The sequence below is a fragment of the Drosophila elegans genome, unplaced genomic scaffold (assembly GCF_018152505.1).
Source record: "Drosophila elegans isolate 14027-0461.03 unplaced genomic scaffold, ASM1815250v1 contig_208, whole genome shotgun sequence".
Taxonomy (NCBI): domain Eukaryota; kingdom Metazoa; phylum Arthropoda; class Insecta; order Diptera; family Drosophilidae; genus Drosophila; species Drosophila elegans.
The window spans coordinates 9,912,550-9,929,267 of record NW_024545578.1 but is presented as its reverse complement, the minus strand read 5'-3'; the positions used below and the strand labels follow the sequence as shown (position 1 = coordinate 9,929,267).

At 48.2% G+C, this 16,718-nt stretch overlaps 3 protein-coding genes across 6 annotated transcripts; 1 reads left to right on the top strand and 2 right to left on the bottom strand.

The window, feature by feature from the left end:
- The first annotated feature begins 153 nt into the window (after window positions 1–153).
- Window positions 154–7,290, top strand: LOC108146745 (neuralized-like protein 4). The gene is made up of 9 exons (XM_017272871.2): window positions 154–600; window positions 655–1,014; window positions 1,072–2,018; window positions 2,236–2,412; window positions 2,471–3,555; window positions 4,104–4,928; window positions 4,988–5,297; window positions 5,359–5,469; window positions 5,726–7,290. Exons 1-9 carry the CDS (start codon window positions 424–426, stop codon window positions 7,107–7,109), a joined length of 5,376 nt encoding a protein of 1,791 aa, XP_017128360.1. The 5' UTR covers window positions 154–423; the 3' UTR covers window positions 7,110–7,290.
- A 269-nt stretch (window positions 7,291–7,559) lies between these two features.
- On the bottom strand, window positions 7,560–13,985 carry LOC108146746 (heat shock 70 kDa protein 4). Of its 4 annotated transcripts, none has more exons than XM_017272872.2 (7): window positions 13,873–13,985; window positions 13,270–13,524; window positions 11,217–12,168; window positions 10,619–11,149; window positions 9,600–9,695; window positions 8,769–8,969; window positions 7,560–8,670 (listed from the first exon to the last, which is right to left on the bottom strand). In XM_017272872.2, the coding sequence occupies exons 2-7, from the start codon at window positions 13,374–13,376 to the stop codon at window positions 8,044–8,046; spliced, it is 2,514 nt and encodes an 837-aa protein (XP_017128361.1). In that variant the 5' UTR covers window positions 13,377–13,524; window positions 13,873–13,985; the 3' UTR covers window positions 7,560–8,043. The 4 variants fall into 4 exon arrangements, with proteins under 4 accessions (XP_017128361.1, XP_017128362.1, XP_017128363.1 ...); XM_017272873.2 differs by having other exon boundaries at window positions 13,848–13,951; XM_017272874.2 differs by having other exon boundaries at window positions 13,789–13,900.
- A 520-nt stretch (window positions 13,986–14,505) lies between these two features.
- On the bottom strand, window positions 14,506–16,304 carry LOC108146900 (delta-1-pyrroline-5-carboxylate dehydrogenase, mitochondrial). Its single transcript, XM_017273141.2, has one exon. The coding sequence runs from the start codon at window positions 16,290–16,292 to the stop codon at window positions 14,559–14,561; it is 1,734 nt and encodes a 577-aa protein (XP_017128630.1). The 5' UTR covers window positions 16,293–16,304; the 3' UTR covers window positions 14,506–14,558.
- Between the last annotated feature and the right edge of the window lie 414 nt (window positions 16,305–16,718).

Here is a 16,718-nt window from a genome sequence, read left to right as displayed (position 1 = left end):
TTCAACTTAAAATATTTTAAGTTCCCCTATTAATAACTGCTTTTTACTAAAAATATAAAACAAGAGTTACAACCTTTTTTTTCTCAGTGTAGTGAATGATTCAAAGTTAAAGGACGATTCGTTGTTTTTTCGTATTTGCCAGACATCAGCGAACGGTCACACTCAAAGCACATTCGCTATTTGTTTATTTTACTGTTGGAATTTTCAAAATGCATGCATAATGCATAGTGCAGGTATCGGAAAATTCAGACCACTCTGTCAGCGGCTGTCCATTAGCCCCCAGAACCGAGCAAGTGCATCGCCCATAGTCGATGAGCCGCAATCCGGCCGTGTGCCCATTCCGACTGACCATTGATTTGTTCGGTGACAAACGGCGGCGGAGAAAAGAGCACATTAAGCAGAACTGGAGGAGCACCAACAACCATGAGCGGCAGAGAAACCCAGATGCAATCCTTCCACACACGTTGTGGCCGCTCCATCCGGCTGTACAACAACAACCGGATGGCCCAGCGCTCCATGCGGGACTTCAGTCATGCACTGGTGTTCAGTGCCGAACCCCTCGAGGATGACGTTCTCTTCGAGGTGGTCATCGAAAAGAAGGTGGGTTGCACAATGCCCTACAGAGAGTAGTTAATAAAACACCCTCCCTTGCAGAACACCTCCTGGGGCGGCAGCATTGAGATCGGAGTCACTGCCGAGTCGCCGGATGACCTGGAACTGGTGGCCTGTGCCACTGCCATGCGTAATGGCACCTGGGTCATGTCCGGCATCGATGTGCGCAAGGATGGGCGACGCCTGTTCGAGTTCTACGGCACCGATCTGGAAACGCTCAACGAGAACGATCGGGTGGGCGTCATGCGCACCTCCGGCAACGACCTGGTCTTCTATGTGAACGGTGAGTCGCAGGGCGTGGCGGCCAAGAATATGCCCAAGCCGCTGTGGGCCCTCGTCGATCTTTACGGGCGTTGTGTGCAGGTCTCACTATGTCCCCGCGATGGAAGCGGTTCCGGAGAGGTTAGCCAAATTTATGTGCCATGGAAAAATTCATACTTAAACATATATATATTGTAGCTTTTGGATTCACCACTGCAACAGCCGCTGCAACAGGTTGTCCAGAACCTGGACGTCGCCATGAACGTGAACATAGTAGTGGATGCCGACGCATGGATGCAAGGCACTGGCACCATCTCCGCTGCTGATGACCGATTGTGCTTCCACACCCGCTGTGGCTCGCTGGTCAAGCTTTCACCCAACTTTCGGTCGGCCGAACGCCGACGGCCGCTGGACGAGTTCAACAACGGCGTGGTGATGACCCACCGGCCGCTGCGGGACAACGAACTGTTCGAGATCCGCATCGACAAGCTGGTGGACAAGTGGTCGGGGTCCATTGAAGTGGGCGTCACCACGCACAACCCCACGGTGCTGCACTTTCCGGCCACCATGACCAACATGCGCTCGGGCACCATCATGATGTCGGGCTGTGGCATCCTGACCAACGGCAAGGGCACGCGCCGCCAGTACGGTGAGTTCAATCTGGACGAGCTGCGCGAGGGCGATCGCGTTGGCATGATGCGCAAGGCCAACGGCAACCTTCACAACTACATCAACGGGCAGGACCAGGGTGTGGCCGCCACCCGAGTGGCCTCTACATTGTGGGGCGTCATTGATCTCTACGGAATGACTATTAAGGTTACAATCGTTGACCGCGACGAGCGTGAGCAACAGAATCTCGTGACCCGGCGCAACAATATTGTGGCTGGTATGAATGCCTGCTCCAGTGGAGCCGGTGTTCCGCATCCGCATCCTCAGCACCAGCACCAGCACCACTCCGGCACGCCCACCCTCAGCCTTCTTAGTCCGGAGAGTGAGATGAATGTGGCCGGGGCTGCGGGCGGTCTGAGCGAGACCATATCCAGTACGCGAGCCATCGCCCGGAACGATGATCGTCTGACCTTCCACCACATCTGCGGCACCCACGCCACCGTCACCCAAAGTGGGCGGACAGCTCTGCGCCCCAAGTGAGTCGGAGAATATACTATTAGTTTTAAAATGATCTAAACAAAACATAGAAACATTAATTGCATAAAATATCGTTTTGGATCTATCCCTTTGAACGCAAGGTTGTTAGAACTGCAACTTCAACTCTCGTTTCTAGTTTTTGTTATCCTCTTTGGTTTATGGTTTTGTTAACAACAATGTATTATACATTTTAACAATTTTTCAAACCTTTTGCAGTGCTGCAGATGATTTCAACAACGGCGTGGTGCTTACACGACGGCCCCTCCGTCCCAACGAACTCTTCCAGGTGCGACTTGAACGCGTGGTGACCAAATGGGCGGGCTCCGTTGAAATGGGTGTGACCACGCACAGTGCCGACGAGCTGGACTTTCCCTTCACCATGACCAATGTTCGGTGAGTCTTGGTTCACTTCCCAATTTAAATTATATTAAACACCAACATTATACACCAGTTCCGGCACTTGGATGATGACCGGAAATGGGGTGATGCAGAACGGAGTAACCGTAATCGAGCAATACGGCCAAAATCTGGATCGACTGCAGGTGGGCGATAGAGTGGGCGTGGTGCGCAAGGACGATGGCACGGTGCACTTCTGGGTGAATGGAGTGGACCAGGGTCCGGCTGCCAGCAATGTGCCGGAGCGCGTCTACGGCGTAATCGATTTGTACGGGCAGGCGGCGCAGGCTAGCATCGTGGACACGTCGGAGTGCGGAAGTCCGGACACCGGAAATTCCACCATCTCGAATACCACACTGTACAGTGAGGTGCCGCTGCGCTTCCACAGCATCCACGGCGCCAATGCGGGCATCTCGAACAGTGGCCTGACTGCTTCGCGTCCCAACTCCTTGGCAGAGTTTAATGACGCCATCGTCTTCAGCAATCGACCACTGAGGCAGCGGGAACTGTTCGAAGTGGAGCTGGAGACGATGGTGCGACACTGGTCGGGCAACATCGAGATCGGGGTGACGGGCACGCGACCGGAGGACATCCAACTGGCGCCAAATGCCACCGATCTGGAGGCCAGCGACACCATCATCCTGTGCGGCCCCATGATTTTCCACAACCGCAAAACCATACGCACCAATATTCTACTGGATCTCGATACCCTGGGACCAGGTACCCGGGTGGGTGTCATGCGCAACGGTGACTTTATCCATTTCTTTGTGGATGGAATGGATCAGGGGCCCGCCTGCGAGTGCCATGCGCCCAACATTTGGGCCATCATTGACCTGTACGGACAGTGCGCCCAGGTGAGTCTTACGCAGACACAGCTGGACATCCGTGCTCCGTACGCCACCAGCGAGAATTCGCAGAGCTGCCAGGCCACATCGGTGATCCAGCACCCGGCCATGGAGACGAAACACCGCTGGACTTGCGTCTCGGGCAACGTAAGCCTCACCAAAGATTGGACGGAGGCCTCTCGCTTTACGGGAGCTGCGGCACCACTCTCCCATTGCCTGGTATTTTCCGAGCATCCCCTCAGCGCCGGCTCACCCTTCGAAATCAAGCTGACATCAATTAATCCCATGTTTTCGGGTGAGTTACTCTACTCCGGATGATGATCTTAAGTTCACAAATATAATCAAATAATATCCGAGATTTTTTAAACAGAAACAATCAATCAATGTAATATCTAAAAATACAAATATTATATAAAATTAAATATTTTTTGTATTATTTTTTTTTAAAATAATAATTTTAATAAGGTGTGCTAATTAAATATCCATTCTCTTCTTTTGATTATAAACTGAAAAACATCATAATATTTAGTTAAATAACACTTACAAATAATATTTATTCGAAGTATTTATAAAACGACCAAGGTTTGAATCAATAGCTGATAATCCCAATTTTTGGGTCCCTTTGTTTTAATATATGATACATATTATTTCGATTTGAACGACTTAAGTTATATTTTAAAATTTCATAAAAATCGTATCTGTAGTTTTTAAATTATTTTAGTCTCCGATTTTAAAAATGGTTTTAAAGCTTTAAATTCAACTTGAAATTTAAAAAAAATGTTTCTAAAATTTTAAAGTTACAAGTTAAACTACTTAATACGTTTTAATTAAAATCTTCCTTAGGCTGCCTAAGTATTGGGGTCACGGATTTGAATCTGAGCGACGAGAGCGTGCGCAAGAAGCTGCCCACCAGTCTGCGGCGGATTCCGGCCAACGTGTGGTACGTGAGCGGGAACGAGGTGTGCTTCAACTCCGGCTGCCTGCAGCGCTCGCTGGCCTCACTGGAGTGGCTGAGGGTGGACGATAGGATCACGTTGGAGCGGGTGGAGAACTCGCTCAACATACTGCTGAACTCGGAGAACGTGAACATTCAGTTCCAGAACGTGCCCAACGATGTGTACGTGGTGGCGGAGCTAAGAGGTTCCACAATGGGTATTCAGGTTATATCCGCCCAGGGGCCAGCCTCGCCCCTACGCCCCTGCAGTTTGCGGCTGCAGGACTCGATGGACTTTGGCGTGGATCCACTGAACAAGCAGGACAGTTCGATGCTGGAATCCATTGATTCCGAGGCGCAGAACTACGAGTTTTTGGATGTTTCGCAGAAGAACGCACGGCTCAGTGAGGATCGGCGGAGTGTGACCAGGATTAAGTCCTATAACCAGGCCATTGTGTGCCTCAATAAGCCACTGTGCAAGGGCGAGAGCATCAGCATCAAGGTGGACGCCCTGAACAACAAGTGGAAGGGCACTCTCGGCCTGGGCGTTCTGTCTGCAAGTCCGCAGAGCGCACCCATTTCCCTGCTGGACTTCAAGCGGAGCTGCTGGCTGGCCACCCACGACTACGTGAACATCAATGGCCAGGTGATGGCCTCCAAATACGGCGACGCCCTCGAGCAGATCCAAGTGGGAACGGTCATAACGCTAACGTTAACCCATGCCGGAATGCTGAGTATGTGAAAAAGGGAGTGTCTTATCTGTACAAAGAACTAACTTATGCCCATTTTGTAGTCATCATGGTTGGGTCAACCAATCTGGAGGATTTGGCCAGCGGTCTGCCCAACCATGTGTATCCAGTGTTCGATGTGTACGGCAAGTGCGAGAAGATAACCTTGATTACGGGCAGTGATGCCGGCCGCACTGGGAACGCCAATGGCACTCCAATCCTCGAGGCGCCCGAGGCCCTGGAGCTGGACAATGGAATGCCGCAGCAGTGTGAGAAGGCGCACCTGGAGATGCACGAGAAGGAGAAGGACACGGAACAGGGGTGCGACTCAGGCAGGGATGGTCCGTCCACCTCCGGTGCTCCATCGAATGCCATGTCAGTTAGCTCAATCCAATCATTTGTTTGTTGTCGTATTTAATAGGCATTTATTTTGCAGGACTCGTTCGGTTATGGAGAGCGTTTCGGAGAACTTGCTGCTTAATATTTCTATTAAGAATCGAACTCTGGAGCAGCAGCGAAACGAACTAGGCGGATCCTCGTCGACTTGGTGGGTTATTCTAGCCAATAAGGACTAAATATGCACTACAAACAATATAAATTCACAAAAAAAATCAGAAATTAGTTAGATATTTTTATCAACAATAGTTGACATTTTTTCATATAGCAGAAAACAAATTACTAGAAATAACTGTGTCATATATTTAATCATTGTTAAGCAAGTATCTTACTAGCAAAGCTAAATTATAACTAACTAACCATAATATATACAAAGTTATAATTCCCTATTTTCTCTGCTATTCTAGTTGTCTTCGCGAGTCTCTGCAGCTGCAGCACAACACCAACCTGAATATTCAACGCAGCCAGAGCACCCAGAGGTTCCAGAACTCGCTGAATACCTCGGCAACGGCGGCGGGTAGCAGTGGACCCAGTAGCTCCTCAGCCAATGTCCAACACCTGAGCAACTCGGCTGTCTATGACACGAACAAGGAGTACGATGACCTGCCCAATCCTCCAATGGCTAATGCCGCAGATGAAGCGCCAGCCCTCATGGCAGCACCAACGATCGATCACAGCGAAAACAATGCGGATGCGTTGCAGATGAGCACCAGCAACGAACGTGAAGTGTCCGGCGAGCCAGCGTCCAACGACAATGTGTTGGAGGACGATGAGATAGACTACATGAACCACCTGTTGCTGCTGCAGCAACTGCAACAGAACGAGTACACGCGCCACCACCTCATGCCCGATCAGGCTTCGCTCCTCAATCTCGACCTGCCCTCGCTCAATTCCATGGAATCCGACTCGAATTCTGCCGGGCAGTCGCGTCCGGGTGGTGGCACCGACTCGCTGAGATCGACAGCCACCGGGGCCAGTATCGAGCAGAACGACTGCGAGTATCTGCGCCAGGTGAGACGGTTCTGCGCCTCTCTCGTCCTGCCGCAGGCCTTCTTCGACAGCCGACTGGAGCCGGTGTGCTTCTGCCTGAAATGCAGTGGACCCAGCAACGGCGGCAATGGCGACAAACTGGAGGGATGGGTCTATTTCAAGCTCAACCAGCAGACGGTCAATGTGCTGAGCACCTCGACGTCGACTGCAACGACGGGTGGTGTTGGTGGTGGTGGCGTCTCCTCGTCGACCGTTCCACAAGTGCATTTCGATCTCAACGGCGACTGGTTGCCGTTCTACTACATGACCAGGGTGGACAAGATCCGGGCCATTTTGGATCGTGGGCAACCGCTGCCGCTGGAAACAGACCCGGACGAAGAGCCGTCCGCTGCGGCGCTTAAGGATGAGCCGGGCACCCGACTGGAGTTGTACTACTCGCCCAATGCCACCGTCATTGAGCCCGTGCTGCCACAGCATCACTTTGCCTCGGAGCAGGGGCTGCACCGCATCTCCACCTCCTTCGAGGTCTACGTTCGGCGGCAGTCCATCTCCGGAGTGACCACCGGCAAGGCAGCAGCGGAGGCCAAGAGGCGCAGCCTGGGATCCGGCGATCACGACCACGGTGGACCGGGATCGGGACAGGGCACCGAGGGCGTGGGTGGCACTCCCTCGGCCGCTCTCAACGAGTCCTCTGTGCATCTGCTGAACGATCTCTGCTGGTTCACCAAGGAGGCTGGCGCCTGCATCATCAACGCGTTGATAATTAAACTGGACAGGATCGAGGAGGATGAATCTCACTGAGCGCACAACACCACCCATACGCACTAGTCACGGAAGGTTTATACACACTACTCCTGTCCCATATTCCCCACATTTTAATCACGCTCAGCAGCTGCTACCCACACCAAATCGCATTCGCATTCCTCTTTGTAAACGAGTTTGTATTCTATTCTAAGCGCCAATAAATTAATCGCAAAGTTAATCAAGACTTCCAGTAACTGGTTGGTAATTAACCAAATTCGTCAGAAATATTTATTATTATGTAACTAATTATTTTAAATATAACTATTATTTGGGCTAGGTTGAATTTGAGACATTAAGCTCCTTTTCAATTTCGCAGCTGAAAACGCTTAATTTCCAGAAACTTTAAATACTATTTTTATTATAAATTATATTGAATTTATATTTTTTTTCTGAATATTCCCTTCTATCCACCCTTTAAATTTAAACACGAAATAAATAAATGCTTAGTTGGAATCATCATTGTTTTTATTTGATTATTTGAATTCCATTCATTTAGTGTCGCTTGGTTGATTTTGTTATTCAAGTATATGAAAAATGGTCGATTAGAAATTGTTTTAGGGTTGTTTCTGTTTCATTTTGCATTATCCATCCGAACAGCAGCAGCAGGCATATAGTGTCCTCCTCTCCCGATCTTTTGCTTTTCTACTATTGTTCGCCCGCATCCCTTTCTCATCCGTTTCTGGATCTACCAGCGGCTGAAGTTTCATTTAATCAACTTGATCTTACACATGTAGATTGGTTGGTTGGTTGCATTTTGTTTGTTGTGTTGATGTTGTTGGATTTCCTCTGCTAGTCCTGAAGCAAGTGCATATACAAATGTTGTTTCATATATGTTGTTTACCGTTTAAGTTATCGTTATTATTATTATCATTAATCGTTAGCCAATACCGTTGATAGCCGGGAGCAACCGGACAGCTCAAGCTGCTGGCGCTCACTCCACATCCATGGAGGGATCGTTTCCTGCCGCGCTCTGGGCGTTGTTGTCCACGTCCATTTTGTCGCCGGAGCTGGCAGCTGGCTCACCGCCGTTCTGTTCCGCATTCGCCTCCCCATCCTTGGGCGGTGTCGCCGTCTTGGCCGGAGTCGGCTTCGGTTTCGCCCGGTTGATTACAGAGTTGACGCAGGCATTCAGGGTGTGCACCTCATGGCGCACGGCGGACACCTGGACGGGACTGTCGGCGGTGCGCGGCGACTGTGTGAACTTGGACAGATTGGCATCCAGCCACTTTTGCGCCTTGTCCGCCGTCTCAGCGATGTTGATGAACTCGGTTTCCGTGAGGTGATCGTACTTGGGCACCCCCTTGCGGAACTCGGCCACTGCCAGGCGGGCAATGGCAATGCTGTTCTTCAGCTCATCAAAGGCAGCCGGACCCTGCTCGTAGTCGCTGGCGCGCTGCTTGATGGGATCCGTCTTCTGATGCAGACCCTGCAGGCGGCTGGTGTAAGTCTCGCGCTCGCAATCCTCCCCATCCTCGTAAAGCCAGTTCTCGAGATCATTCAACTGAGCCACAATAGCCTCGCGCTCCGCCTCGACTATGAATCGCTCCAAGGCTCCACCCTACAAACAAGGTTAAGAAATTGTTAGCTAAGATCTTTCTAACTGGCTACTTCTACTCTTTGGTTTTTGTTAAAAATAAAAACATTTGAGTTAAGTACCTGCAATTTGTTGCGCATATCGTAGACAAACTCCTCCAGGGCATTCTTGGCGTCAATGCGTTCCGTCTCCTTCTGATCGTTGCCAATCATTTTGACCTCCTGCTGTGTGTAGTTGCCCAGGTCGCTGGGGCTAAAGCCGTGGGTGGAGCATTCCAGCGGCAGCTCGGTGGCCTTGGAGGGCTTCTTCTTTTTATCAGCAGCCTGATCAGCGAAAGAAAGGCAATTTGTTTAATAGAAATTTTTCGATTTTAATGGTTTAAATTAAGTTCAATTCAAGATTTCCAATAGAAAGAGAAAATTGGAGCAGCAACAACACATCAACAATAAATCGAAGAGGGGAAAACAGCTCCAAGCGGCAGCCTACAATATGAGCACAAAGATTTTTCATGGGTGTTGGTTGTATAACAGTTCATATAACACTGCAGGAATTGGTTTGATTTTGAATTTTGATCAAGAGGGGCGCGCGTTTTTCTCTGGTGTATTTGAAAATAATAAGAGAAAAGCATGTGGAAATCATAAAATAAATTGGCAAATTGTGTAAGCTTTTGAAATACATTTGTTTTTATGTTGGGAGCACACATAGGGTAGGCGGCTTATGAGCGGTCTTCTTCATTCGTTTCATTTTTGGTGGAAAGGATAAAACATAGAAATTTCAAAAACCACAAAATTGTTCATTTTGTGCTTTCAATTTTGTTTTCTCTTTCATAATTAAAAATTTCCAATTTCTTTACACACAAATATGGGAACAAAGAATTTAGATTATTTGGTGTTTTTCTTTTTATGTTGGTTTTGTTTTTGAATTGAAATTTGAGAAATTTGAGGAAAACGTACCGAACTAAACCAGCCCTTGACCCGCTGTGCCCACCCTTGTCCGCCAGGTGATGAGGCTGTTGATGTATTATTATCATCCTCATTCTCACAATATGCCTACGAGAGATCAAAACGCGCGCGTTCGCAAACATATCCAAAACAAACAAAAACAAATATTGGAGTGGTATATTTTTATATATATGAATGATTTATATCAAATACACGTTCATGTATGTAAATATGTCTATACATATTCAAACAAGAGCGATACCAGCCCCGGTTTTCACATTTCCGATTACGGTAACGATCGAAAAATCTTAATGAGCAATTTATAGATCCGAAACAGTGAAATAAATCACGTTCACTGATTGTTCAAAAATAAATTCGTAACATGACCAAATTAAACTGTCGCTGGAAAAGGCTTTCTTAACCAGACATTGAAAACCGAGGCTAGGTAAGAATTCGTTAAGAAGGGCAAATAATAGGTAATACGATTAAGGCCCGCTTTGTCATTTTATTTGTGGTCTTTAAATAGCTTGTAAACTAAGGAATGCTGAGCTATTGAGAAGAGAAAACGGACCTTAGTAATTCAGTTCACCAATCAGAAATTCTTTCGGAGGGATGAACAATAATGATGGTTTGCAAAGCTACAACAAAACTGTAGAACAAAAAAACTAGAGCTTACATAAAATATAATAAGAAGTGAATACAGATAAATTTAAAATCTTTAAATAAAAGCAAAAACTTCTGTGCTAAAATGAGGTGTTTTTACACATACTTTTTTTACACATACTTTAAAGGTCGAACTGTGTTAGGGCTTACGTTGAAACTAAACGAAGGATTCAACAAATTGCAAAGGTAAGTGGCCTTATTCAAACAAACAAAAAACCTTAAAAGATTAAACCTAATATGAGTAAGCCGAAAGGGCGGTTAGTAAAATAAAACTAAAACAAAAACGACAACAGCAGAGCAACCCCTATCGACAACAGAAGATGATGAAACAGTGATTGAGTGACTTGGATGGGAGATTGCGGACTCACCTCCTGTTGGCCATCTGTGGGTTCGCCAGCGTTGTTTGCCTGCTCGCCCGGCTTCTCCTCGCTGGCAGCCTGCTCGGCAGCTGCGGCAGCCTCTTCCGACTCCTTCTTCTCCACCAGGGTGGCCGAGGAGATCAGCACGATGCCGTTGTTGTTGATGCGCACCTTCAGCTTCACATCCTGGCCCTCACCGCGCTCCGTCGGCTTTACATCCTTGATCTTCCACACGCCAATCGTTTGATCCGGATATGGCACCTGCTGGCCATAAACAATCGAAACATTGAACGGTCCCTTGCGGTTGATTGTCAGCAGACGGCTGAACGGTGACGCATGGTACTGGGGGAAGATCTCGATCTCTCCCGGAGCGGCGGAGCCCTCGCTGTCCCACAGCACCTTTACGGCGTAGTTCTGAATATCGGTGACACCGAATTCACGGACGCGCACAGCCGGCGACATAATAGCGCACTGAAGGGCCGCACCGCGGGACACAGCCTCATCCTGGTTCAGAGTTGTGCTCGCCGGCTTGTTGAAGACCTATATACGACAAGAAATCGATCATTAAATAACTTGGAACGGTAAAAAAAACTGAATTTAAACTAACCTGCTCAATAAGCTGCTTCACGGCTGGAATGCGCGAGCTGCCGCCAACGATCTCCACCGAGTGAATGTCGTCCAGCTGCAGCTTGGACTCGGCCAGCAGACGCTTGAAAGTCTGTTCGACGCGCTGCAAGACGGGGGCGCACAGTTCCTCCATCTGGGAGCGCTGCATGGACGACGAGACGTCGATGTCATCCAGGAAACACTCGATGTTCAGCGGCAGCTTGGTGCTGTTGGCGGACATCTGCTTCTTCAGCTTCTCGATCTCGGTGAGCAGGCGCAGATTGGCACGGGCATTGGTCTTAGCGTTGATCTTATAGCGCTCCTGAAACTCCTTGGCAAAGTAATCGCCTAGGGCTAGGTCAATGTCCCGTCCACCGATCTGGTCCCAGGTGCTGGCCAGCATCTTCAGCTTGCCCTTGGTGAAGGCACAGGCACTGGCCTGCAGTGACGAGTGCCCAAAGTCCACGAAGATCACGTTGCGCGGCTTGTCCTCGAACAGGTCGTTCTTGTAGAAGCCATAGGCCAGCGCCGTGGCCGTCGTCTCGTTCATCAGCCGGAGCACATTCAGACCGGCGATCTGGGCGGCATCCAGAAGAGCCCGACGCTCTGCGTTGGTGAAGAAGACGGGACAAGCAATGACGCAGTCGTTCACCTGCGTCTGCATGGCAGACGCCGAGGTCTCCTTAAGTTTGGTGAAGAGCATCGCCGTCAGCTGCTCCGGCCCGAAATGCTGATCCTCGCCCAGGTAGTTCACCTTGATGCCGATGCTGCCGTCGCCGCGCGCCTCCACACGCGCTGGAATGCTCGTGAGTTCGTGTTGTACATGGGGATCGTTGAATTTGCGCCCGAGCAGGCGCTTGAATCCGCCAACTGTGTTTTTCATGTTTGTCACCTGCTGGTTCTTGGCGGCCACGCCGATGATCCGCTTCTTGCCATCAAAGGCCACAAAGGAGCTGCAAGAAGGCAGGGGTGAAAATGATCAGTTAGTGGTTGGCTCTGAAGGTCATATAAGTCTACAATATCGTAATTCAATGCCGTTATTGGGATTGTCATCAAATCGAGTTTATGTCAGTACAGTGGAGATCACATATAACGGCGGTTTGAATTGAGTAACATATCAGTAATTTAGAATTTAATTTAAAATCGATTTACTTGAATTGACAGAAGTTGGTTAAGAACCAACTAATTTAGGATCACTTAACATATTGGGGTTACAAAATGTAACATAAAAAACTTAACCCAAGGACACCTTTCAATAACTTGAATATCTGTTAGGAAAACAAAAATTAAATAAATTATATTAATAAAAACTGGCACTTATCTAATTTAAGTCTCATTAAAAATAGTTTAACAAATGCGGGCTCCACTGTGCCTGCATACGGCAGTGTGCGCTTGTGTGCTGTCTGTGTTTGCCGGCTTTGAATTTATTTTTGACAGCTTTGCACACGTTTTTTCTTTTTGCCGTATCTTTTGGTACTCTCTCTCTCTCTCTCTCTCTCTCTCTCCCTTAACAACAGCTGCTACTTTCCGCTCTTCTCACCTTTGATGCTGCCTTATTGACCGCATGACGCATGCATTGGCATGAATTTGTGTGAGTGTGGTGTGCCAAAAAAGTAAATTCGGACAAGTACGGGAAAGTGGAAGAGTGGAAATATGGGACCCACGCATTTAAATCAAAGGCACCCATACTTAGGCAGACCAATAAATTGGAAAAGAGAGGGATAAGTTGAAAGGGGAAAAAGATGTGTGTTCATTAAAATTGCAATTTGCAACACTTTTTATGGAAGTGCAGTCGGCCAAATTTAGGCCTCCCCAGTCAACCTAATACATAATGTAATGCTCATATCTGGATACACGTATGTTTTTCGGAACGTTACCCATAACAACCATGGAATTTTCTAGGCGCGCTCTCTTACAAACACACACACATGCGGGGCATGACTTACAAATTCGACATAACCCCAAATAGGCGAAAAAGTCGAACGATTATGCGGACAGCAAGCTTATCACCACAAACTAGGCTATAATCCGGAGAATATCATCGGAGTACTTACGGCGTGGCCCGGAGACTGTAGTCATTGGCCAGTGTCTCTATGCCGCCAGATCTGGCTGCCGCCACATAGCAGCCCTCGTTGCCAAAATCGATGCCAATCACGGACATTTTCTTCTCCTCCTTTTCGTCTGGCCGCTTTTCCGATTAAATTGATTCAGTGCCGACACGCTTTTGGGTCTCTGCTGTTTTAGTTGTTTTTTGTTTGTTTTTGGGGGCGGAACAACGCGATCGCTGAATTTTCTTTGTTTTCCAGCTACTGCAAAATATACATATTCAAAGATAGAGACAGGAATTAGATAAAATGTATACTGGCACACACGTGTCGGCTTGCTATCTGTTCTTTTTGTTTGACAAACAAGCCCAGAACTTTCGATTCGATATATGCTTTTCACATTCACATTAATTATGGATTTCGCTTTTCGCCTGCGAATGGAAATTTCTAGCGTCCGGCCTTCGTCGCTCTTCTCTCTCGCTCGCACGCGAAAACACAGTAGGAGAAATAAAGTGGAAAAACGCTCACTTTGTTTGGTTTTTCTTGAGTTAATGAGTTATCGGTGGTGAGGCAGATTAGTTACGCACGTTTTGACTGATAATGGGTAAATACCTTCGGGATCAATTAAATTCTAGCAATTTCAACTCGGCACCGCACGTTTTTTACTAGAGCTGGAACCAAATTCGATGTTCATTCGATACAGTCGATGTTTCCAGAAAATTGACTATCGATATTCCTGCTACATCTATCGACTATATATTTTCCAATTATCAAATAGAGAGGAGCAAATTAAAAGTTCCCACAACATTTTTTAAGCTTTTCAATATTTTCAGTAAATTAGTTCTAAGCGATTTTGGAGTAGTTTATCAACACAAATGAAGGCAATATATTTTGAAAATAATTTTGCAAATTTTTTTCTTTGTTCCCAATTTGCATTGACGGTAGTGGTCGCAGCACCAGTCTGAAACAAATTTAAGTTAAAGCACTTTTACTGTTTACACACTGAGTTGCCAAGAATACAATACTTCATTAAAATGAAATGAATACAAAAGGTATTGCATGTTTCGAAAACTATTGTTATTAAAAAGGGTTATATCAGAACGAACTGATATCTAATCAGTGATGGATTAGATAAGTCAAACAAATAACGATATATCGTATGCAAAATTTAAAATGTTTGCCGTTATTTTTTAAATGTTTTCCAACTTTGTTCATAATTTTCTTTGTTGAAAAAGTCACACCAAATGCCCGCTAAATATGTATATTTATTACTTTTGTTTTAAATTTCTCTGACCAGCTTAGGGAAAGTTTCTGGAACCCTGTGACGGAACTGGACCCTCTACCGTCTCCTCGATGAGCAGCGGCGAGCTCCAACGCATGAGAAAGTAAGCGGATCCGGTCTTATCGTTCGTCCCGGACAGGCGATTGCCACCGAATGGAGTCAATCCGTAATTGCTGCCCGTGCAACGTTCGTTCACGTAGAGGTTGCTGGCGCACATGCGCAATTGGTTGAGGCAGTGGAGGATCACCTCGTCCCGACTGGCAAATATGGAGCCGGAGAGCGCGTACCTGGACTGGTTGGCGGCCAGTTTAAGTGCCTCCCCGAAGGCGTCGTCGGCGTAGACAAACACCGGCAAGAAGGGTCCGCTGCAGGGCTCACACAGCAGCGGATCCAGTGGATCCGTCACCCGGACAATCGTGGGTTGAACAAATCTACCAACGCTGTCGTCGCAACTGCCACCGCACAACTGCTCCACGTCCATAGTGCGCTCCAGGAGCTTCTGCATCCTGTGGAATCCTTCCAAATTGACCATTGCCCCCACGTCCGTTTCCGGCTGGACGGGATCTCCCACGATCAGCTGCTCCGTGGCCTCCAGCAAATCCGCCTGGATGCGCGGCCACAGAGATGAGGGCACGTACATGCGGGAAAGCGAGTTGGCATGCTGCCCGGCAAATCCGAAGGCCGCCTTCACGGTGGCCGAGACTACGGACTCCACCTTGGCGCTGGGATGGACAAAGTGGAAATTCTGACCCGGACACTCGGCCACCAGGCGGGGAAAGCAGATGTACCGCTCCATCCGGTCGCTAACCAGCTTGTGGACATGCCTGTAGCCAGCCGCACTACCCTGGGAATTCAGTCCGGCAAAGTGCACGGCTTCCGTGATGGTGTCCAGAAACAGACGCTCGTTGGCCGGCACAAAGTTGACCACTCCGCTGGGCAGACCTGCCTCCTGGAAGGCCCGGTGGATGAGAAAGCTGACTGGTGCCACCTCCAACGATGGATTCCACAGCACGGTGTTGCCCATCAGTGCCGGACACAGGGCCAAACTGGCGGACAAGGCCACCGACTCAAATGGGGCCAAGGCAGCCACAAAGCCATCCATGGGCCGTAAGTGGAAGCTGGGAAAGACGTTCATGTCGCCCTGGATCTCGAAGCGCAGCTCGGACAGGTGCTCCAGATAGTCGGCGTTGGCCCTCAGCGAGCTAAGCAGTCTCCTGATGTCCCGCGTCGCATCGTCGGCGGTTTTGCTGAGGGTCAACATCAGGAAGACTCGCAAACGCAGCTCATCCTCCTCGATGATGCTCGCCGCCCGTCGCCAAATGGCCAGGCGTTCGGCAATGGGTACCAGACTCCATGTTCCCTGCGTCAACAGAGCCGACTTGATGGCCATCTCGATTTGCTTACGATTGGCGTAGTACACTTGGGCCAGGATCGTCTTGAGGTGATGCGGACAAGAGACCCGCTGCTTATCCATAGTATACACCGGTTCGTCTCCGACTATTGTGGGCACCTCCAGCGGCTTGCGCAGGAACTCCTGAATGGCATGATTGAATAGCACCGTCTCGTTCCGGTTTACTTTGGGAGCATCTTCCGCCGAGTGACAATCGGACTCCGCCTCCCCCTCCTCCTCCTCCTTCTGCTCCTGCTGATGCAGTGCAGTCTTTTCCTTGTCCACAGAGAGTCTGGCCATTCCCAGGCGACCGCACCTCAAGGAGCTTCGTGTGGGAACCGCAAGTCCGAGCTTAAGCATCGCGATTAGCCTGTACAGTTTATAATTTGAAGCTTTTAACAGGAATTTATTCTACATTTGCCAGTTTTATATGCGTATACTTAAGTGTAGAAAAATATACATATGTGTAAATGTGTGTTTAAACAGTGCGTTTCGCAGTTGTAAGACAGTTGTGGAAAAGGCTGTTTGTGTGCCGAATTTCAGGGGTATCAAAACATAGGAGATCGCAAAAGTCCTGACTAAAATAGGTTTTTTGGTCTGCAAACGCACTGCACATTGATTATTTTTAAACAAAGTGTGCAAAATGAATTTTGAGTAGCATTAATTTAATTTAATAGCATTTTTAGGAGATTACAAACATACATGTAAAAACGAGGTAGTGTAACACAGGATTAGTGTTACGGGGACAACATAAATTTAAAGGTCCAATTTAGGTGCATCACAATG